The sequence below is a fragment of the Anolis carolinensis genome, chromosome 5, assembly GCF_035594765.1.
Source record: "Anolis carolinensis isolate JA03-04 chromosome 5, rAnoCar3.1.pri, whole genome shotgun sequence".
NCBI lineage: Eukaryota > Metazoa > Chordata > Lepidosauria > Squamata > Dactyloidae > Anolis > Anolis carolinensis.
In genome coordinates, this window is record NC_085845.1 from 7,033,637 (window position 1) to 7,058,073 (window position 24,437).

A 24,437-nucleotide genomic window follows, 5' to 3' on the forward strand; every position below is an offset into this window, starting at 1 on the left:
CTGGCCATTTATGGCCCAAATGGGGTTTGTTTATGGCACAAATAGGGGTAGTTTATGGCTCAAAATGGCCCAAAGGTGGGTCATTTATGGTCCCAGATCTGATTTATTTATGGTTTCAAATGTGGATCATTTATGGCTCATTGATGGGTCATTGTTGCCCAAAGGTAGGTCATTTATGGTGCCAACTGTGGTTTATTTATGGTTCCAAATGTGGGTCATTTATGGCCCAAATGTGATCAATGTATGGTCCCAAATGTGGGTCGTTTATGGTTCGAATGTGGACCATTTAGAGCTCAAACCTGGCCATATTTGTTTTATAAGCTGTCTAAATCTTTCATGGCCGGAATCACTAGGTTGCTGTGAGTTTTCCGGGCTGTATGGTCATGTTCCAGAAGCATTCGCTCCTGACGTTTCTCCCACATCTATGGCAGGCATCCTCAGAGGTTGTGAAGTCTGTTGGAAACTTGGCAAGTGGGGTTTATATATCTGTGGAATAATGCCCAGGGCGGGAGAAAGATCTCTTGTCTGTTGGAGGCAAGTGTGGATGTTGCAATTAATCACCTTGACTAGCATTTAATGGCTTTGCGGCTTCAAAGCCTGGCTGCTTCCTGCCTAGGGGAATCCTTTGTTGGGGAGGGGTGTTAGCTGGCCCTGGTTGTTTCCTGCCTAGAATTCCCCCGTTTAAAGAACAACATTCAGAAAATGGGAATGCCAAACAAGAAACAATCAGGGCCAACTAACACCTCCAAACAAAGGATTCCTAACTCAGATCTTGCAACCAGGCATTGCTTCCTTGATTGAATCAATCTACAGTACTTGTAATGCATTTTCCTCTCTTTTTCTCTCTCTTCCATCTTAATGAGCATTCTTCTGAAACATGGCCTGCAGCACTTCTTATTTGCTGGTGGTCTCCCATCCAAGTACTAACCAGGGCTGACCTTGCTTAGCTTCCAAGATTGGACAGGGCTTGGTGCCTTTGAGGTATTTAGGCTTGTAAGTAGTTGTGATATATCTCGTAAAGAGAGCAAAATCAATTAGTAGATCAAAAAATCAAAATAAGTAGATTTCACAGCAAAATAATACATGATTTAATGCCTTAGGTTGAGCCTGCAATGCATTTGGATCTCTGTTCTGCCCGAGCTTTGAATCTTCATATTAATGCCATGTTTAGGACTGTGCGTTTGTGAGAGAGAGTAGTAGATCATTTTTATTATTTTTCACACCTGTTTTGCAGGGCATTGCAAAATGCATTGTAAAAGAGGAACTGGCATGGCTTTCGGATTTTATTATATTTTTTTTTTAAGGGGAAGGAAATGTTTTTTTTACTATGTGCACAGCAGTGCTTTAGGATGAACTTGGAAATAATACAAAATAATTTGAAGAGCGTATGTTATTTGCCGTGATTTTGCATGGAAATGAGTTAACTGGCTTTTTCCCCCCTTCGGTGAAATTCCAATAAACATGAGTAATTATTCCTGAATTTGCATATAGAGCTATGCATGTGTTACATTATTATGTTTCTTTTTCTTTAATAGACATGTTCTTACATTGCTTTTGATTCTGTAGACATTTTAATTACAGCTTACATTTTGTGTGTCTATCCTGACGGGATCTTTTATCTGTATCCATTGCTGATCTAAGTCTAAATAAAAGGCAGGACTCAGTACATTAAAATTTTATGGAGATGTATGTTGTTGTTGTTGTTGTTACTAAGTCAGCTTTGATTTATGGCAGTGCTATGAATGAGAGACCTTCAATTTCCCTGCTTAGGTCTTGCAAAGTCATAGAATCATAAGAGTTGAAAGGGTCATGGGGTTATTTAAGATCACAGTGAGCAAACAGGGCTGTTGTTCCAGAAAGACACAGTCCGATCCCTCCCGACAGATGGCCATCCAGAACTCCATTGGACTCCAAGAAAGTCACATATTTTGCTGTCAAACAATTCCTGACAGCAGCTAAACTGGTTGGGATTTATGGGAGTTGAAGTCCAAAACTTATGCGAGCCCAAAGGTTGGGAACCACTGATCTAGACACTATACTAGAATTGCATTGGCTATTTTATTTTATTTTATTTTGAAATTATTTTATTAATTATTTGACACAAACAATCTAGTATACAATCACAAAAATATACATTCAAAAATAATGAAATGTGTCTCGATCTATATTCAAATGGCAACTTGTGCAAAATAAGTATAACATACTTTACCATTCACTCGAATGCAAGACATTTTCCAAGCAAAACTAACTAGAATTATTGGTTACTACGTTTTAAGAAAAACTGTTTCCATCTGGATAATAACAATCGTGTCATCAACTACTTCTCTTCCCCCACCCATATATGCAAAAATCCTAATGTAGTTTTTGTTAAAGAAACTCCTTGCAAGGCAGGGAATATATTATCTTCATGATCAAGAGAATTTCAGAATATGTACAAAACACATCATGATATGACATTAATAAAAAAAATAACCCCATAAGAATGGGAACAGGCAATACAATATTTTCTTATGATTTGAGCTTTCTGACTGTTTTACATAAACAGGTATGGATAACTATAAAAAACCCAATTTGCATAAGATGTTTAAAATCATAATCAAATATTTCATTAACATTATTCCAAACGTAGTAACAACAACAACAACAATATCTCTGGATTTGTTATTGCCAAAGTGTAATCCATGATTTTAACATTTTATCTTGTATGTGGTTTTTATGACTTGCTTTTATTGTCTGATTATTGGTTTTATTGGTTTTATTGTTTTGTTTTTATTGTTCTGTTTGGGCTTGGCCCCATGTAAGCCGCCCCGAGTCCCTTCGGGGAGATGGGGCGGGATATAAGAATAAAATTATTATTATTATTATTATTATTATTATTATTATTATTATTATATTACTTTTGGAAAATGGAAATCTCCATAACCTTTTGGAAACTTTATGATCTTTGGAAAGGCATGACCTTGTTAGAAGTCACAACCTTTTCAAAAATGATGCCATAACCTTTTGGGAAAATAGCATTCATGCAAGGCAATTAGGTTTCTCAGCTGTTAAACTGATGTACCTAGGTATGTCTTTGAACTGTTTGGGACAAAGATATGCCAATGCAGAAAAGCACATATATAGCAGAGTTTCAGAAGTGTTCTTTTAGTTGCTCCAAAACATCGACTCTTCCTTAAAATATAATTGCCTTTAAATCATGCTCTCCAAAGACAAAATAAGCAGACTTCTTTAAAAGTAACATAGTTGGTTTACTCACAGACTTCATGTATTCAGCATACAGGTGCTTTGCATATCAATCCAGCTACAGATAGAATTTGAAGTAGTTTCTCAGTGTAGGTAACAAAAGGGATCTTTCTTATAATCTGAACCAGGGGTCCCCAAACTAAGGCCCGGGGGCCGGATGCGGCCCTCCGAGGTCATTTACCTGGCCCCCCGCCCTCAGTTTTATAATATAATATATTGTATATACATATAATATTGATAATAATATTATAATGTAATACAATGTAACACTAATAATACCATATAATAATATTAATTATATATTCTATATTACATATAATATTACTAATAATATTACAGTATAGTGGTATAATTCAATATAGTAATATATAATGCTAATATTCTGCTATGCTAATAATATAATATATTATATGTACATATAATTTGTAAGCCACTCTGAGTCCCCTTTGGGGTGAGAAGGGGCTGTGGCGCAGACAGGAGAGCAATGAGTCACTGACCAGGAGGTCATAAGTTCGAGGCCCGCTCGGAGCCTATGTTTGTTTGTCTTTGTTCTATGTTAAAAGGCATTGAATGTTTGCCTATATGTGTAATGTGATCCGCCCTGAGTCCCCTTCGGGGTGAGAAAGAAGGGCGGAATATAAATGCTGTAAATAAATAAATAAATAAATAAATAAATAGTAAATAAATGCAGTAAATAAATAAATAATAAATAAATACATTTTAGACTTAGGCTCGCCCAAAGTCTGAAATGACTTGAAGGCACACAACAACAACAACAACAACAACAAGAATCCTAATTAACTTGACTATCTCATTGGCCAGAAGCAGGACCACACTTCCCATTGAAATCCTGATAAATGTATGTTGGTTAAAATGGTTTTTATTTTTAAATATTGTATTGTTCTTTCATTGTTCTTGTTGTTGTTGTTTTTGCACTACAAATAAGACATGTGCAGTGTGCATCGGAATTTGTTTCTATTTTTTTTCAAATGATAATCCGGCCCCTCAACAGTCTGAAGGATTGTGGACCGGCCCTCGGCTTAAAAAGTTTGAGGACCCCTGGTCTGAACAGTCCATAGTCTAAAGCAGTGGTTCTCAACCTGTGGTTCCCCAGATGTTTTGGCCTTCAGCTCCCAAAAATCCTAATAGCTGGTAAACTGGCTGGGATTTCTGGGAGTTGTAGGCCAAAACACCTGGGGACCCACAGGTTGAGAACCACAAGTCTAAAGCGTCTCTCTGTTCTGAGAATCTGATGGAGTCCCGGTAGTCTTGTTTCAACTAACTTCTAAACTGTACTGTTTCTACTACTGAAGTCTGAAAGCATACATCTGTTTCTACTGAAGTCTCTAAGCACAGAGCAATAATAGATTTGGAATATGTGCAATGACTACGGGATGGCCTTAGACTACGATTTCTGGATGGCATGATTTTAATATTGAATGCAATTTTAAATATTTAATATGATTAATTTTAATTCAATTTATTTTACGCTTATGTTTTGTACGTGTTTTTAAGGCATTGAATAATTGCCATATGTAAGCTGCCTTGAGTAGAGAAAGGCGGGGTATAAATGGGGTAAATAAACAAATACATAAATAATAAATACCTGTTCCTAAAATGGAGTTTGAGTCCTGAACAAACCCAGATCTGACCACATAGTCTCCAGACCCTCCCACAACAGTTAAGGAAAATGGCGTACCAATACACACATATACAATACAGTAAGCAATTTGAATTATATACATAATAAATAACTAGAGGAGGCTTGAAGAAGGTTGCTATTGCCAACAAGTACAGGTAGTCTCCTAGTTACAAACAAATAATTACTGTAGTAGTAGGTTTGTTCTTAAGTTGAATTTGCATGGAAGTCAGAACAGGGACATTTTTTAAAGTATAACTCCAGCCAAATATATACACACACAGCTGTTGATAGCATAGGAAAGGATTAAGACCTGTTTGTTTTCTGTGATTCTGTTCAAAAGATTTCACCTCACTTTCTATTCCTATGATAACACTATGTAACAACATTTAAAAAAAAATATGTTCCTGGTTTGAAACTTTTATTTCCTGTTTAATAGTGAGGTACTTACTTTGAAAGTACAGTAGAGTCTCACTTATCCAAGCTAAATGGGCTGGCAGAAGCTTGGATAAGCGAATATCTTGGATAATAAGGAGGGATTAAGGAAAAGCCTATTAAACATCAAATTATGTTGTGATTTTAGAAATTAAGCACCAAAACATCATGCAATACAACAAATTTGACAGAAAAAGTAGTTCAATACGCAGTAATGTTATGTTGTAATTACTGTATTTACGAATTTAGCACCAAAATATCACAATGCATTGAAAACATTGACTACAAAAATGGCTTGGATAATCCAGAGGCTTGGATAAGCGAGGCTTGGATAAGTGAGACTCTACTGTATTTTTTCTCCTCCAGAAACATCATTTTTGTGCCTGCCATAAACTATGTTGAATTGGTTGGGACTCATTGAAGAACTAGAGCAAAATATGCTGCAGGATGTCATGTAAAAACAAAGTTTTTGCAGTTTAATAAACTTGTTCCATGTTTCAGTTAGGAAACAACATTTATAACCCAGGAACAAAAATCATGTCATACAGTGTTTAATAGCACTGTTCTCAGGACAGGACAGTCAGAGTATCCATGATTTACTTCTTTTCCTATTGCCTTCCACTTTATCAAACATTTCCCCTTTTCCAGAAAGTCACATTGTCCCGTGATGTGCCCAAAATACATTGACTTGGTCATCTTGGCTTCTTGGAAGAATTTAATTTGCTCTCAGACCTATTGATTTGTTGGTTTTTTGGCCGTCGATCCAATCCATCAGAGTCTCCTCCAGCCCCACATTTCAGACAGATCAGTTCTGCTCCTGTCTGCTTTCTTCGCTGTCCAGCTCCCAGAACTATACATATATTTTAGGAAATACTATGGCTTTGCTATCCTCCCAAGTTGTAATCCGTTTCCAATTTCTTAATACCACCTCCAATTTATTGATGGATGAGACCATGCTGGAGAGCATTTTGAGAAATCTGCCCTGTATCCATATTTCTCTTTCCTCTTTCTTTCCCCTTGATTGTACATACCTGCATGTGAAATACAGTAGAGTCTCACATATACAACACTCACTTATCCAACGTTCTGGATTATCCAACGCATTTTTGTAGTCAATGTTTTCAATGTTTTGGTGCTAAATTCGTAACTACAGTAATTACTACATAGCATTACTGTGTATTGAACTACTTTTTCTGTCAAATTTGTTGTTAAACATGATATTTTGGTGCTTAATTTGTAAAATCATAACCTAATTTGATGTGTAATAGGCTTTTCCTTAATTCCTCCTTATTATCCAACATATTCGCTTATCCAATGTTCTGCCGCCCCATTTATGTTGGATAAGTGAGACTCTACTGTACATGTAAAAATATGTATTTTCTAGGAGCCCTGGGTGGCAAAGCAGGTTAAACCAATGAGCTGCTGAACTTGCTGACTGAAAGGTTGGTGGTTCGAATCCGGGTAGTGGGGTGAGCTCCCGCTGTTAGCCCCAGCTTCTGCCAAACTAGCAGTTTGAAAACATGGAAATGTGAGTAGATCAATAGGTACTGCTCCGGCGGGAAGGTAACGGCGCTTCATGCAGTCATGCCGGCCACGTGACCTTGGAGACGTCTACGGACAACGCCGGCTCTTTGGCTTAGAAATGGAGATGAGCACCAACCCCCAGAGTCAGACATGACTGGACTTAATATCAGGGGAAAACCTTTACCTTTACCTTTTAACTATCTCCAATTTATTGATGGATGAGCTAATGCTGGAGAGCATTTTGAGAAATCTGCCCTATATCCACATTTCTCTCTCCTTAATTGTACAGAGTGATTCCCATACCTGCATGTGAAATACATGTAAAGAATATGTATTTTTAGCACAGTAATATGGTCTGTTTCTACCCCAAATTGACCATAAAGTGATGCTGAAGAGCCCAGAAAAGGCAGGTGATGAGGACAAGAATAACGGGTGACACAGTCCAAGAAATCTGGCTGATTGATCTTTGTAGAGTGTTTAATTGTCAACCCATGAGTTTGAGCGAGTGGAGCGAACAGCTGCGGTATTTTGCTTCCCGACGCAACAGATGCCTCTTAATCCTGTGGAAGGTTCAAGTGCAAAAGGTGAAGGAACAACAACCGGATTCACTTACTGCGACCTTAAATAACTCTTGTCCTTCCAAATGATCCCACCCACCCTCTCATTTGGTGTGTCTCAAAGGTGTGGTTCTAACTTCGTACAGCGCATGGGATCATTTCCAAATCTTCCGTTTTCCCTGCCTGTGGGATGTGACCAACCTGTTCCCAAGTGCTTCTCGGCCCATTCCATTTGCAAGAGAAAAGGAGTCATTTACAGTGAGCCGGGAGGTATTTCACGATACGCCTTGAGTGACACATGATTTTAGGAAACTACATCTGTATATATCCATACATGTCATCTGTTGACATACGGCAACACAATGAATTGCATAGGTTTTACTCAGAGATGCTTTTGGCAGTTCCTTCCTCCAAAATACAGTCTCCCAAACAAGGAAGATGCCGTACTTTTCATTCTTAAAGGTCTTTTACACACTTCACTTACCAGCTCTAGAAATGAAACCAATGTAGTTCTTTATTGAAGCAGAAAATGCTTGGCAGAGATGCAACAATCAGCATGTCAATAATAGGGACAGTCCCAATTAATCCTTCCCATTTTTTCAGCCTGTCTTGGCAAGACTTGTTAAGAGAACCTTTTGCCTTTGCTTTCCTCTGAGGTTGAGAGGGAGTGACTTGCCCAATGTTATCCAATGGGTTTTTGTAGTTTATTTATTTGTTTATTTGCTCTATTTCTACCCCACCTTTCTCTACCCCAAAGGGGACTCAAGGCAATTCAATGCCTTGAAACATATAATACAAACATTAAAATTAAATTATATTAAAAGCAGGCATTATTAAACATTTAAAACGTTACAATTAAAATCACGCCATCCAAAGTCATAATCCAGGCTTTTCCATAGTCCCGTATTTTCCAGATCTGATATTGCACTGCACCATTCACTAAAAGCCTGATCCCATAGCCAAGTTTTTATTGTTCTTCTAATGGCTAGGAGGGAGGGGGCTGATCTAATATGACTCCCATAGCCCAGGGGCCACAACTCTCGTTCCTACTAGTCGCACCTGTGAGTGGGGTGGGACCGAGAACAGGGCCTCCCCGGATGATCTTAATCTCCAAGATCGGCCCCTTGAAATGCAATTTAAGTCTGCTGTTGTGTGCCTGGATAGGTTGAATTCCCAGCCTTGTTGGTTTTCAAATGGCTGGATCTTGTGCCAGATCTATGGTTTCATCTACTCCCTTCCAACAAGATATTTTTCTTCTGGGAATTTTCTAGGACCCTCCGTTCAATTCTATTGTGACCCATTGTTAGGGATTCCTCTTCCTCAGAAGAGGAAGGGGAGCAGGGAAGTGTTCATGAATCTGAGGGTGAGTTGGAATCTGAGGAGGAGATTTTGCAAGTGCCCACATTTCAGGAGAGACGAAAGGAAACAGAGCAGAGACGTCGTTCAGCTAGAATAGCTGCCAGAAATGCAGCTGAGTAATTGGGAACTGCCCTAGCATCTGTGGGGGAATTCAGGGCTATAAAGCAGAAGCAGGTGCAGCCAGCTCTTGCTGGTAACAAACTGACTCTTTGTTCCCCTTGTGCCTGCTTCAAGTCTGCATCTGGGAAACTGCTCCTAAGGATTTATTGCTGTTTCTTTGTCTGAAGTAAGACTGCTATTTGATTTGGGAATTTATCAGAGATTAAGAACTGTGTTACCCTAAGACTTCCTTGCTTCCTTTTGCATTATTCCACTCAGTGTGCTGTACTTCATGTTTTGCTGAAGTAAAGCAGTTTTATTTATTATTATTTATTTACAGCATTTATATTCTGCCCTTCTCACCCCGAAGGGGACTCAGGGCAGATCACATTACACATATAGGCAAGCATTCAATGCCTTTTAACATAGAACAAAAAAAGGCATTGAATAGAACATAGAACAGGAGCCCCCAGATGGCGTAGTGGACTAAGTGACTTGAAGGTTGGGTTGCTGACCTGAAAGCTGCCAGGTTCGAATCCCACCTGGGGAGAGTGTGGATGAGCTCCCTCTATCAGCTCCAGCTCCATGCGGGGACACGAGGGAAGCCTCCCACAAGGATGGTAAAAACATCAAAAACATCCGGGCGTCCTTGCAGACGGCCAATTCTCTCACTCCAGAAGCAACTCCGGTTGCTCCTGACACGAAAAAAAAAAAAACATAGAACAAAGACAAGACAAACATAGGCTCCGAGCGGGCCTCGAACTCATGACCTCCTGGTCAGAGTGATTCATTGCAGCTGGTTGCAGCTGGCTTGCTCTCCAGCCTGCGCCACAGCCCGGGTCTTCATTTACTTACCACAGTAAATTTACCACAGTGTTTTAAGACTGTTCTTGAAAGACAAAACAGGACACCCATAACCTTGCATTGGATGCCCTAGGAAATTCTTAGATGAAGTGTATATGTACTTACCTAGGAATTTTCTAGGTCCTTCAGGTGATTGTATGGTAATATCTTGTGGGCATCATTCATTTGAATAGTTTGCTATTATTATCCATGGTAGGTTCAGGAATGGATCCCCTGCAGATATAGGGGATGGTCCTGTGTTTTTTGGAATCCCATTTGCATCCCAAACAGCGAGATCATCATCTAGGATTTTCCTGGAAGAAAGTGGTGCCATGCTTCTGCTGTCGCTTCTTGATTATTGATCGATTCCTGGCAGGTCTGGCTTTTGCTTTGCTGGCTCTTAGATGGGTCAAAGCATTGACCCTTCCAAACCGTGAAAGTAAAGTGCAACCGAGCACTGGACAGTTTGGTGTATTGGACAGTCTTGGAATCTAGTGATGCATCCACACTGTAAAATTAATGCAGTTTGACATGACTTCAACTGCCCTGGCTTATTACTATGGGATCCTGGGAGTTGTTGCATATTCATAGATTACTGTTTCTGTTGAGACCTTTTCCATGTTCCTCTGGAACCTCCAGAAGGCACTCATGAAGGAGGAGGGAATAATTTATATATTGGCTTCCTTTGCATCATAAATTACTTGAATAATGCAAGAGGCTGGAGAAAAATCACAGATGCCTTCTTGGCTAAAGGCCTCCAAATATATCCAACATCACTAACACTGTTAGAGGCTTAAGAGTTCTTTATAAACACAGCCTAATGAATGACAAAGGGTTATTGCCCTCGTCTGCACTTAAAAATCACTCACATTTCACGTCTCTATGTAAAAATGTCAACTCTTTTCATTTGGCTGTTTTGAAACTTGAGTGTTTTGCGTTGGCCAGAGTATGTCCTATAAACCTGTAGCCACCTATCATCAAAAGTCATTGAGAAAGCCATTGAGTAGAAAAGGGATCTAGGAGTCTTTGTAGACCACAAGCTGATGCAGCAACTGAAAAGCCCAATGTTTAGCAATAAGCAGAAATCAAACAGGAGTTTGAATGTCTCAAACATATTTAAGGTAATACAATCCAGAAATAGCCAAAAATCACAAGAACAGCTTAAGTCCACAAGTACACGGTATCCTTAGAAAAACATGACCATGAATATAACCACAGGAACATAGAAACTACCAATAGACTTGAATCCCAAAACCAAAGGCTTTACTTGAAACATGGACCAGGAACTTAGGCCTAGCTTCTTACTCCAAACGCTATGTTGCCTGAACTAACTTGATAGTAAACAAAACATGGACCAGGAACATAGGCCTAGCTTCTTACTCCAAACACTACGTTGCCTGAACTAACTTGGTAGTAAGCAAAACATGGACCAGGAACTTAGGCCTAGCTTCTTACTCCAAACGCCACATTGCCTGAACTAACTTGATAGTAAACAAAACATGGACCAGGAACTTAGGCCTAGCTTCTTACTCCAAACGCCACATTGCCTGAACTAACCTGATAGTAAACAAAACATGGACCAGGAACTTAGACCTAGCTTCTTATTCCAAAGGCTATGTTGCCTGAACTAACTTGATAGCAAACAAAACATGGACCAGGAACTTAGGCCTAGCTTTTACTCCAAATGCTACGTTGCCTGAACTAACTTGATAGTAAACACTTTGCCAATTAAAAGCCGTCCATGAAAGCATTTTGTCTTCCTTGAAATCTCTCCCCAGCTTTCCCATGCAAACGCTCTGCCCTGCGATGTCTATTGTCTACTTTGATCTGTAAACGAAGGTCTGTGTTGATTTCTGTATCTCCAGGTGCTTTGGTACCACTTAATTCTCCAATAGACTCTTCTTGATCTGGCTGCTTGGCCTGACCTTGAAGGCCTGCACATCCACAATCAGATTTCTCACTGAAAGAAGTATCATTCCCGTGACTGAAATCTTCCTCACTTTGTTCTCCCAGAAATTCCTCAGACAACTCCCACAATCCTCTCTTAACACATCAGTGAACCCATTGGTCTCAGACTGATCTAAAACACATGAGAACCATGTTTGGGTATTTGAAAATGTGTCCCATTGAGAAGGGGGCAAGCTTTTTTTCTGCAAGTCTACGGATTAGGACATAGTTGTGCAATGGGAAGTGTCAGTCGTGTGATCCAATACATCAGCTAGCATAGTGATTTTGTTTGCTGTGTACTAGGCTTGTTGTGCATCAAACAATAATACTTTATTTATATCCCGCCCCATCTCCCAATATGGGACTCAGAGCAGCTAACAACATAAAAGGCAAATACAGTAGAGTCTCGCTTATCCAACATAAATGGGCTGGCAGAATGTTGGATAAGTAAAAATGTTGGATAATAAGCAGGGATTAAGGAAAAGCCTATTAAACATCAAATTATGTTATGATTTTACAAATTACGCACCAAAACATCATGTTTTACAACAAATCAACAGAAAAAGCAGTTCAGTACACAGTAACTTTATGTAGTAATTACTGTATTTACGAATTTAGCACAAAAACATTGCAATGTATTGAAAACATTGACTACAAAAACACTGACTTACTACTAAAAGGCAAACTGCATTGGATAATACAGAACGTTGGATAAGCGAAGGTTGGATAAGAGAGACTCAGCAAACAATCAGCATTGTATCAGCAAACGAATTTGTGGCACTTTATGTTTCTGAGTTCACAACTTATAATGTGCACTTTACTAATCTATCATTGCAACCTCACTGTTTTTAATTCTATGTTTTTAGTAGGTATGTTTCGTTTTTCTGGTCAATGTTTAAATATTATAACTGGTGCATGTTAGTGTTTATTGATGTATTGTACATTGTTATTGTTTTGTATCCGATATTTCTGTGAGCCGCCCCAAGGCCCCTCCGGGGGAGATAGTGGCGGGATATAAATAAACTTATTACTTTATTACGACACAGCAAACAAGATAGATATGCTGGATTTCGTATCACAAAATCACAAGTCGAACACTTCCCAAGTGTCTAGGACTGTGTGATGTATTTTCGAATGATGCGTGCAGATCCCAGTAGGGTGGCCTTTTGCAGTTGGCAGATCGTAATTTTGTCAATATCTATTGTTTCCAAATGCCGGCTGAGATCTCTTGGCACGGCACCCAGTGTGCCCATCACCACCGGGACCACCTGCACTGGTTTCTGCCAGAGTCTTTGAAGTTCAATCTTGAGGTCCTGATAGCGGCTTAGTTTTTCCTGTTGTTTTTCTTCAATGCGACTGTCACCTGGGATGGCAACATCAATGATCCAAACCTTTTCCTTTTCCACAACTGTGATGTCTGGTCTGTTGTGTTCCAGAACTTTGTCAGTCTGGATTCGGAAGTCCCACAGTATCTTTGCATGCTCATTTTCCAATACTTTTGCAGGTTTGTGATCCCACCAGTTCTTTGCTGCTGGAAGGTGGTACTTGAGGCATAAGTTCCAATGGATCACTTGGGCCACATAGTTGTGCCTCTGTTTGTAGTCTGTCTGTGCGATTTTCTTACAGCAGCTGAGGACATGATCAATGGTTTCATCGGTTTCCTTGCACAGTCTGCATTTTGGGTCGTCAGCGGTTTTTTTGATCTTGGCCTTAATTCTGATGTCTTGCTCCTGGGCTGCAAGGATCAGGCCTTCTGTCTCCTTCTTCAGGGTCCCATTTCTGAGCCAGAGCCAGGTCTTCTCCTTATTCGCTTTTCCTTCAATTTTGTCAAGGAACTTTCCATGCAATGTTTTGTTGTGCCAGCTGTCAGCTCTAGTTTGTAGTGCGGGTTTCTTGTACTTGTTTTTTTGTCTTTGGGGAGATTTTTGACTTCAATCAAAGCAGGTTCTTCACTTTGCTTTACATATTCTGCCAGGGCATGTTCTTCTTCTTTGACTGCTTGTTTTACTTGCAAGAGTCCTCTGCCACCAGATCTTCTAGGCAGATATAGTCGGTCAACATCACTGTCGGGATGCAGTGAATGATGAATGGTCATTAGTTTTCTTGTTTTTCTGTCCAAATTGTCCAGTTCCACCAGTGTCCAGTTTATGATGCCAACAGTATATGTTATGACAGGTATGGCTCTGGTGTTTATGGCCTTGATGGTGTTGCCTCCATTGAACTTGCTTTTGAGAATTTTTCTGACCCTTTGTGTGTATTCTTTGCTGACCACAGTTTTCATATGTTCATGCTTGATGTTGTCCAGCTGTAATATGCCCAGATATTTATAGATATTATTATTATTATTATTATTATTATTATTATTATTATTATTATTATTATTATTATTCATTGGAGCCATGGATTCAAATTGCAGAGGGAAATGATTTCACCTAAACTTTACCAAGAAATTTCTGTCAGTAAGATCTGCTCCACAGCGAGTCCAGTGGTGTCTCCTCCTCTGAAGGTTTTTAAGCAGAGGCTGCATGGCCATCTGTCATGAGGGCTTTAATCGTGTCTCCCTGCAGAATGCGGTTGGACTGGATAGCCCATTCTATGATTCCAAGCGTCTTCTATCTCATTATTCCCGATAAGGAGACGTTTCTTCCCTCTCCAAGGTCCTTCTGCCTTTGCGTAGCTGCCTTTTCTCTGGATGCAAGACAAAAGCGTCCTCATTGCAGAACGTGGGCGGCAGAGAGATCTCATTTGCAGCTCGGTTCCTCGGTAAGCGGAGCCTCATTCTTTCTTGTATTCCCATTGCTAACCTTCACCGTTCCCTTGTCTCTTATCGCTTTAGCTCAACTACACGGAGTAACAAAAGATACTGTGATGTACATCTTGGTAACCGATCCATCGTTGGTTTCAGTGTCAAGGCTATGGCAAATCATCCCTGGGTTTTATTCAGTTTATCAAATTGCTCTCCAAAGTACTGTGCCTATTTTGGGAACCAGCTTGAGCTTTCTGGCCAGCTCCTTAAAAGCTGGGACTAAAACCTGGAGTAAAATATGAATGGAGGAACATTTTGTTCGGGCATCTGTGCAGTTTTATTGAGAATTATTATTTATTATTTATTTACAGTATTTATATTCCGCCCTTCTCATCCCGAAGGGGACTCAGGGCGGATTACAATGAACACATATATGGCAAACATTCAGTGCCAACAGACAAACAACATATAAAGACAGACACAGAGGCATTTAACATTTTTTTTCCAGCTTCACGATTCCGGCCACAGGGGGAGCTGTTGCTTCAATGTCCAGTAGTGGCTGTACTTCCTCATTCCATTCCTCATGTTTTGCTGGCAATTTTATGATGTTGTAAATTAGTTAAATTAGCCTCCCGCATAAAGTGTACCTAAATTTCCCTAATTGACAGATGCAACTGTCTTTCGGGGCTGCATAGGTCAACAGCAAGCCGGGCTATTTATGGTCGGGGGCTTAACCTGACCCGGGTTTCGAACTCATGACCTCTCGGTCAGTAGTGATTTATTACAGCTGGTTACTAGCCAGCTGCGCCACAGCCCGGCCCTTCTTTGTAAGCCATTAGCTTCAAAAGGTTGCTTTCTTGCTCTCACCAGGTGTAAATCGTGTTTAACTATACTATGGTCACTATTTATTTTACTATGTTAATGTGTATAATTTTGTACTTTTATTTTGATGTTTTTTTATCCTCTGTTTACTGTAATTACCCGGGCTTGGCCCCATGTAAGCCAGCCTGAGTCCCTTCGCGGAGATGGTGGGGTATAAAAATAAAGTTATCCTTATTATTATAGTTATTATTATATCGTCGGCCCTCCATATCCACATATTTTGTTAAAGGGTAGTTAAAGTGGGGTCAAACTGCAATAATTCTACAATGTGGATGCACCTTTTGTCAACTCTAACCCTAACCCTTCTCTCCAAATAAGTTCAGTACCTTGGACAACTCCTTTAATGCAAAACCTGGAATTGAACTTTGGGATTTGCACTAATTTAAATCTGTGTCTGTTTGTGAACTTCTGAAGCTGTCCATTTCATTTGGGAAAAAGGAAAGGACAAACTCAATAAAATAAAAGCTAAGGAGAACTGATAAATTTGCCAGCTAGGATTAAAGATGATTTATGGATCTATCTACTCTTTAAGAGCATACCTTGGGGATAAAAACATACAAGTACATGCAAGGAAAAAACACTTGAGAGCTTTGTAGCTGTCGAAGTATTAACTTTTTGTCATTCCTGGTGACATGATATCAAATAGTTGGCGTCTATATTCATAATGAGTGCATAGGGTTTAAATAAACAGGCAATCCTTTGAAAGTTTAGAGAGGAATCATATGTTTTGGAGAGGGAAGCAGACTAGAATTCTTCTCTGGTTAGGTATTTGTCATTGATGACCTACTTAGTCGGGTATTTCAGGTTTGCAAGCATTATGTCATTTGTGTTATTGCATGACTTCAAGGCATTTCAGACGCATGACAAAACTGTAGCTCAAAAGAGGTTTGCCTTGAGACTGAGAGAATGTGGCTTGGCCAAGCAGGGATTCGAACCCAGGACTTTAACACTGTAGTTTAATGCAAGCTGTTTATGGTGATTATGTTGATGTGAGTACTGTGCGTTGTTGGGCGAGTAAGTTTAAAGATGTTGAGGTGGGAACATCTGACTTGCGTGACAAACACAGAGCTGGACATCCTGTGACAGCAACCACCAAGTTTCACAAGCAAAATGTTGACAGATTGATTCAGGCCGATTGTCATATCGCTCAGAGAGAAATTTCAAGCATCATCGGCATTTCACAAGAACGTGTAGGTCACATTATTGCTTTGCTTGGCTATTGGAAGATCTGTGCACGATGGGTCCAGTGAGACGCTGGATGCAGAAACAGAGTGTTGACTTCTTCCCTGACGGCTTCAGAAAACTTGTTGGCAGAAATGTATCCAATTGTCTGGTGATTATGTGGAAAAGTGAATAGTGGTAGTTAAAGAGCACATTCTAAGGATTATTTCTGCGTTTGATTTATTAAAATATTCCCATCCAAACTCAAGTAACGAAGGTGGAGGCATTACTTTTCATTCAACCCTCGTAGATGTGTTTTAACGGTTACAGTTCTGGTGTGATTTGTTCTTGTTGCATTCCTTCAAGTTGTTTCCCACGTACGGTGACCTCTTTGCAGGGATTTCCTGGAACAATTTGCCTTCCTCTGAGGATGAAAGAGTGTGACTTGCCCAGGAATGACAAACATGGGACTTCTCAATTAGTCTGGATGTGTCCTATGTATTGTGTCTGTTGGCTGTTCTAATTTTCATTTCTCTTACTGTCTAATATGTGGTTGTTCTACATATATCTGTTGATCTGTTGGGAGAAGCAGATAAACAAACAAACAAATAAGCAAACATCTTCATTCCTTCCTCCTCCTTTTTTCTTGTGATGATCCAGCTGTTTAGTCCCTGGAACTTGTTTATCCAATAGAGCGTTGCGTGAAGTGCATTTCCATCTGTATTAATTAGTTCCAAATCTGAATTTAGGAAGGAAGGGCATCTATTGAATTGATTATTTTCTAATTGGCTTTGAGTCTCGTTTGTAGATAGAAAAGGCAGTGTGTGTTTGTGTGTGTGTGTGTGTGTGTGTGTGTATATATATATATATATATATACACACATATATACACACACACACATATTAGGAGCCTCCAGTGGTGCACCTTGTTAAACGCTTGAGCTGCTCAACTTGCTGACCGAAAGGTGGGTGGTTCGAATCCGGGGAGTGGGGTGAGCTCCCGCTGTTAGCCCCAGCTTCTGCCAACTAGCAGTTCAAAACCATGCAAATGTGGGTAGATCAATAGGTACCGTTTCAGCGGGAAGGTAACGGCTCTCCATGCCATCATGCCGGCCACATGACCTTGGAGGTGTCTATGGACAACGCCGGCTCTTTGGCTTAGAAATGGAGATGAGCACCAACCCCTAGAATCGGACACAACTAGACTTAATGTCAGGGGAAAACCTTTACCTATATACATGATATTTTCTGTATATGTGTGTGTGTGTTTGCAAAACTTCAGGCTCCTTTCTATGATAGCCAGCACTTTTACTTTTCACCATTTTTAATGCCACCTTTTCCCCCAGATTGGCACCCAAAACAATAAAAAACAATAGCATTTATAAAAAGTAAGCACAATTAAAAGCACATACGAAGAGTACTTTTGCTTTTAGTAAAGCTCCCTCACATTCATCTTGGCAAGGTTCTCGTATTGCTTTACAATGGCAAGAGCTTTCTTTCCCACTTCTTTATGAGAGATGGTTCCACCTGTGTGCACTCTGTACGTTACCCGTGACTCATTGCCGTTTTTTGAGCAAAGATGCCTTGGTGTGCCATATTCCTGCTCTTCTGTGTCCATTAAAAATAGTGCATATAGCATTTTCTATGGAGCATCGAGCTGCTGAACTTGCTAACCGAAAAATCTGTGGTTCGAATCTGCGGAGTGGTGTGAGTTCCTTCTGTTAGCCCCCGCTTCTGCCAACCTAGCAATTCAGAAACATGCAAATGTGAGTAGATCAATAGGTACTGCTCCGGCGGGAAAGTAACAGTGCTCCATGCTGTCATGCCGGCCACATGACCTTGGAGGTGTCTATGGACAACGCCAGCTCTTTGGCTTAGAAATGGAGATGAGCACCAACCCCCAGAGTCGGACACAACTAGATTTAATGTCAGGGGAAAATCTTTACCTTTTCCTAGCATTTTCTATCAGAGCTACGAGTGCTTCGAGGGTTGCACCTTAGGTGAGTGTAGTATCCATGTGCATCTCTCTTTTTCTGTCTGTCAACATGACCTTGGAGATGTCTATGGACAACGCCGGCTCTTTGGCTTAGAAATGGAGATGAGCACCAACCCCTAGAATCGGACACAACTAGACTTAATGCCAGGGGAAAAACCTTTACCTTTTCCTAGCATTTTCTATCAGAGCTACAAGTGCTTTGAGGGCTGGAAAGCTTATTCCACCATCTCCGGAATAAATGTGATCCATCTCTTCTCTTGGATAGATGTGATCTTTCTTTTTTGTCGGCTGCCTTGATGAAAGGTATCCGGAAAGAGGGAGGGAAGAAAAATCCGTTTTAATTGTTTCATTGCCTTCCTCCCTTTCCTAAACAGCAGCAGAGGCAGGAAAGGAAATACATATTTGCAGAGAGACGGTGAATGAAGGCTCAGAGGCAGCCTAGGGAAGGAAGAGAGAGAAATCCCCAGGTCCTTGGGATGAGTTAATAATATGGATTTGCAGGGGAAATCCTGAGCATCTTTTGGCTGGAGAGCTTCTCGGCTGGACCTTTCGGGCACGGCTTTCTCCTCGCCTCGCTCTCTCCAAAACTGGAAAGGAAGGCGGCTGTTTTTGTGCCGACAGTCGGGTCCAGTCTCTCCCCACCCCTTTGCTCCTCGCCAATTGGAAACGAGGGAGGGCAGAGAAGTGCCCTGGCTTGATGGATATTAATATGCAAGCCCCGGCCAGGACCACGAGCTTCGGCCACACATGGTCCATGCGCACAGGAGGGAGAAGGCTTGCTCCCAACACTGGCTCCGGCAAAGGTTTTGCGGCATCTCCTTTCCGGGTTGCGCCTTAGGTGAGTTTAATATCCATCTCTCTTTTTCTGTCTGTCAACAAACATAAGTCCTGCCTTGAATTTGGGAACAAGGTCGGCACCTGGGGATCGCTTTCGAGCCGAGAATAGCACCAACTTGCAATCTTGGAACAGTTGGAATATATGAGGAGTGTTTTTGTGTGTCGAATTTTGGAGAAAAGAAAGCAGAGAAGCGGGCACAATAGCCGTGTTTAAATATTTTAAGAAAGGAGGTCATATTGAGGAGGGGTCTGCTCCAAAAACTAGCACATAGAGCAGTGAATTTGAATGGCAAAAAAAGAGATTCCACTTAAATATTAGGAAGAACTTTGTGTTTGAATATGCTGCCTTGCAATCTGGTGGAGTCGCCTTCTTTGGAGGTTTGCACACAGAGGCTGGATGGCCATCTGTCAGGGATGCTTTATTTATTTATTTATTTATTTATTCCCAAAGGGGATTCAGTGCGGATCACATTACACATATAAACATTCAATGCCTTTTAACATAGAACAAAGACAAACAAACATAGGCTCCGGGCCTCGAACTCATGACCTCCTGGTCATAGTGATTCATTGCAGTGATTGATTGCAGCTGCTCTCCAGCCTGCGCCACAGCCCGAGCCTTAATTGTGTTTTCCTACCTTGGTGGCCCTTGGGAGTCTCTTCCAAATACAGTAGAGTCTCACTTATCCGACACTCGCTTATCCAACATTCTGGATTATCCAACGCGTTTTTGTAGTCAATGTTTTCGATACATTGTGATATTTTGGTGCTAAATTCATAAATACAGTAATTACTACATAGCATTACTGTGTATTGAACGACTTTTTCTGTCAAATTTGTTGTATAACATGATGTTTGGGTGCTTAATTTGTAAAATCATAACCTAATTTAATGTTTAATAGGCTTTTCCTCAATCTCTCCTTATTATCCAACATATTTGCTTATCCATCGTTCTGCCGGCCCGTTTACGTTGGATAAGCGAGACTCTACTGTATATGATTCTGTGATTTGCTTTCAAACAGGAGACTAAAACAAACTGTCAATTTATGCAATATGTAATCTAAAAAAGGAAGGCAATAAGTCTTTGTTTTTTATTTATTATTAATTTATTACAATACTTATATCCCGCCCTTTCACCCATAGGGGACTCAGGGCGGCTTACGATAAAACACAGTATAAAAATATTACAGGCAATTCAATCACTTAAAAATTAAATTCATTAAACATTGATAAAAAATGTGCTTATAAAAACACAGTCAGCGCATTTCGAATCTGATAACTTGTCTGGTCTTGTAACTCTATTTTTCCGATTATCTTTTCTGCTTTAATACCAAAATATTTTTTTTATTAAACTGCATGCATTTAGGCTCAATATATGGATTGGGGGGAAGGAGAGGAATTGATGGATAATTTTATTTGGATCATTAAACCGTTGAGATAATTTTATTTAGGTCATTAAACTCTGTGTGTCTTTGGGTGCATCTGCACTGTAGAATCAATGCAGTTTGACACCACTTTCGTTGTCATGGCTCAATGCGATGGAATCCTGGAAACTGTAGTATGGTCAGTCACTATCACTCTGGTAAATCTTGTAAAACTACAACTCCCATGACTCCATAGCATGGAGCCATGGCAGGCAAAGTGGTGTCAAACTGCATTAACTCCACAGTGTAGATGCACCCTTTGTGTTTGCAAGGGACAGAAACTGTGTTTATTATGCACACATTGTGGGTCTTTATTTTTTAATACGTTCATGCCACCTGATAATTTTTGCCCACTGATGGTCTATGCAGAATCTATCTATCTATCTATCTATCTATCTATCTATCTATATATATAAAAGAGTGATGGCATCACGGCGACCCACAAAACAACAAAACTACAGGCCCCCCAACCTCGAAATTTGACAACACAACCCGTCATCCACGGCTCTAGGTTGATACAACAAAAAGAAAAGAAAAATAAAGTCTTAATTAGAGAGAGAGAAATAATTGCTTTTATCCAATTGCTGCCAGTTAGAAGGCTAAGCTCCTCCAACTTGGTCTCCTAGCAACCCAATAAAAAATAATAAAAAACACTAAAAAGTAATTAAAAACACTAAAAAATTAATACAATAAAATACTATAACAGAAAATAACTAAAAATAATACAAGAAAATAATAAAATATAATAAAAAAAGATAACTTACAATAAAATTTATTAAAAAATACAAATAACGTCAAATAAAAATTACAAAACAATTTTTAACCAATACCACCACCACTTTGCCACAGCAACGCGTGGCCGGGCACAGCTAGTATATATATAAAAGGGTAATGAAATTTCGGCCTAGGACAAAACAACAAAACTACACATCCCAGAAACACTAAACTTGGCAGCACAACCCCTCATCCATGCCTCTACGTTCATACAACAAAAAGAAAAGAATAATAAAGTCCTAATTAGAGGGAGAGGAATAATTGTTTTTATCCAATTGCTGCCAGTTAGAAGGCTAAGCTCCATCAGGGGAAAACCTGTACCCTTTACCTTAACTACCACCAATACATCAATACTTTATTTCCCATACCACCAGACTTTGCCACAGCAACGTGTGGCCAGGCACAGCTAGTGGCTTATAATATACCATCCATTCTAACAAAATGAAATAATGGACTGCTGATTGTGAAGCGTGCCAAGTTTTTTGACAACCCTAATCACACTTGTCGCTGTCACTTTACACCTGTGTACATTCCCTGCTCAGCCTGCCAGGTGAATGCATGAGATTAAATAAATTGTATTAAGAATCTAGCTGTTTCTTGAAGCTTTGGAGTTGATAGCAAAATCTGTATTCTTCCTTGAAGTCCAAAGGGGTGTGTGTGTGTACTTCTGTGTTTTTTCGGGGAGCGTTTTTGTGTAATCCCATTGATTTTACTTCATGGATTCATGGATTTCCATCATGACTGATGGATTTCCTCTTTCTTGGATGGTGCTAATGTTAGAAAAGGATTCCAAACATTCCTTGACAAGTCCAAGAGAGCAGCCTCTATTCTTTTTTCCTGGATGAAAATAATGCAAAAACCCAGAGGGTTTGGTTGATTCAATTCGGTGACAGCAATATCACCAGACATTGATGATCCCCAAATTCCCATTGCAGCATTATTATTATTATTATTATTATTATTATTATTATTATTATTATTAATAATAATAAACTTAGCGGCAACATTGCATAATAATAATAATAATAATAATAATAATAATAATAATGATACAGATGATGATGATAATAATAATAATAATATAACTCAGCGGCAGCAACATCACTGGGAATTGATGATCCCCAAATTCCCATTGCATTATTATTATTATTATTATTATTATTATTATTATTAAACTTAGCGACAGCATTGCATAATAATAATAATGATACAGATGATGATGATGATGATGATGATGATGATGATGATGATGATATAAGTCAGCAGCAGCAACATAACTGGGCATTGATAATCCCCAAATTCCCGTTGCATTATTATTATTATTATTATTATTATTATTATTATTATTATTATTATTATTATTTAACTCAGTGGCAGCATTGCATAATAATGATAATGATGATAATGATAATAATAATATAACTCAGCAGCAGCAACATCACCGGACAGTGATGATCCCCAAATTCCCGTTGCATTTTTATTATTATTATTATTATTATTATTATTATTATTATTATTATTATTATTGCTTAACTCAGTGGCAGCATTGCATAATAATGATAATGATAATAATAATATAACTCAGCAGCAGCAACATCACCGGACCTTGATGATCCCCAAATTCCTGTTACATTATTATTATTATTATTATTATTATTATTATTATTGACACAACTACGTTGTATGACACAGCAAACAAGATAAATATGCTGGATTTCGTATCACAAAATCGCAAGTCGAACACATCCCAAGTGTCTAGGACTGTGTTATGTATGATGATGATGATGATGATGATGATGATTATTATTATTATTTAACTCAGTGGCATCATTGTATAATAATAATGATAATGATAATGATAATGATAATATAACTCAGCAGCAGCAACATCACTGAACATTAATGATCTCCAAATTCCCATTGCATAATAATAATAATAATAATAATAATAATAATTTAACTCAGCAGAAGCAACATCACCAGACATTGATGATCCCCAAATTCCCGTTGTTTAACAACAACAACAACAACAACAACAACAACAACAACAACAACGGTTCAACTCAGCAGCAGCAAAATAATAATAATAATAATAATAATAATAATAATAATAATAATTTATATTCCACTTTTTTCTCTTTTAAAGGAAACTCGAAGCTGCTAATCATACTAAAAACAATACATTAAGAAAAGTCATTCAGTTTTTGATGTCCTTGGCGTTAATCTAAAATGGCATCAAGTTTAGACTCAGGTGTCTTGCTATTTCCTTTTTTTAAGAACTAATTTTTGTCTTCCCTAAAGAATTCCAGAGATTATAAGTTTATTATCTCACGTATTGAATGCAAGTGGCTTTGCATCACCATTCTGAGGGTAGAGGTTGAATTTTTAATTCGGCAGATTTAAAATGCAGGTTGAGCATCCCTTATCTGGAATTCCAGAATCCAAAATACTCCAAAAATTGTCCATTTGGATGGCTAGAATGGTGACACCTTCACTTTCTGATGGTTCACAAAGTTTGTTTTATACACAAAATTATTAAAAGTATTATGGGCCTGGGCTGTGGCTCAGGCGGGAGAGCAAGCCAGTGCAATTAACTGCAATGAATCACTCTGAATCACTCGGAGCCTATATTTGTCTTGTCTTTGTTCTATGTTAAAAGGCATTGAATGTTTGCCTATATGTGTAATGTGATCCGCCCTAAGTCCCCTTCGGGTGAGAAGGGCGGAATATAAATGCTGCAAATAAATAATAATAAATAAATGTAAAATTACCTCAGAGCTATGTATAGAAGGTGTCTGCGAAACATCAGTGAATTTCATGTTGGGTCCCATCTCCCTAGATAATTTTTTAATTGTGTCAGAGGCAAATTGGAGTCGCTTCTGGTGTGAGAGAATTGGCCGTCTCCAAGGACGTTGCCCAGGGGATGCCCGGATGTGTTACCATCCTGTGGGAGGCCTCTCTCATGTCCCTG

General features: G+C 39.3%; 1 protein-coding gene across 6 annotated transcripts in view; it reads left to right on the top strand.

Moving 5' to 3' along the window:
* Positions 1 to 24,437, top strand: part of slc4a11 (solute carrier family 4 member 11) — a 300,006-nt gene that overhangs the window by 80,515 nt on the left and 195,054 nt on the right. Inside the window, exon 1 of one of the 6 annotated variants that reach the window (XM_062980861.1) lies at positions 18,669 to 19,269. The exons of 2 other annotated variants lie outside the window; for them this stretch is intronic. In XM_062980861.1, the coding sequence (XP_062836931.1) occupies positions 19,179 to 19,269 (91 nt within the window). In that variant the 5' untranslated portion in view covers positions 18,669 to 19,178. Of the gene's footprint in view, positions 1 to 18,668; positions 19,270 to 24,437 lie in introns of those variants that run through there. 3 more of the 6 variants (XM_062980862.1, XM_062980864.1, XM_062980866.1) reach the window with 3 other exon arrangements.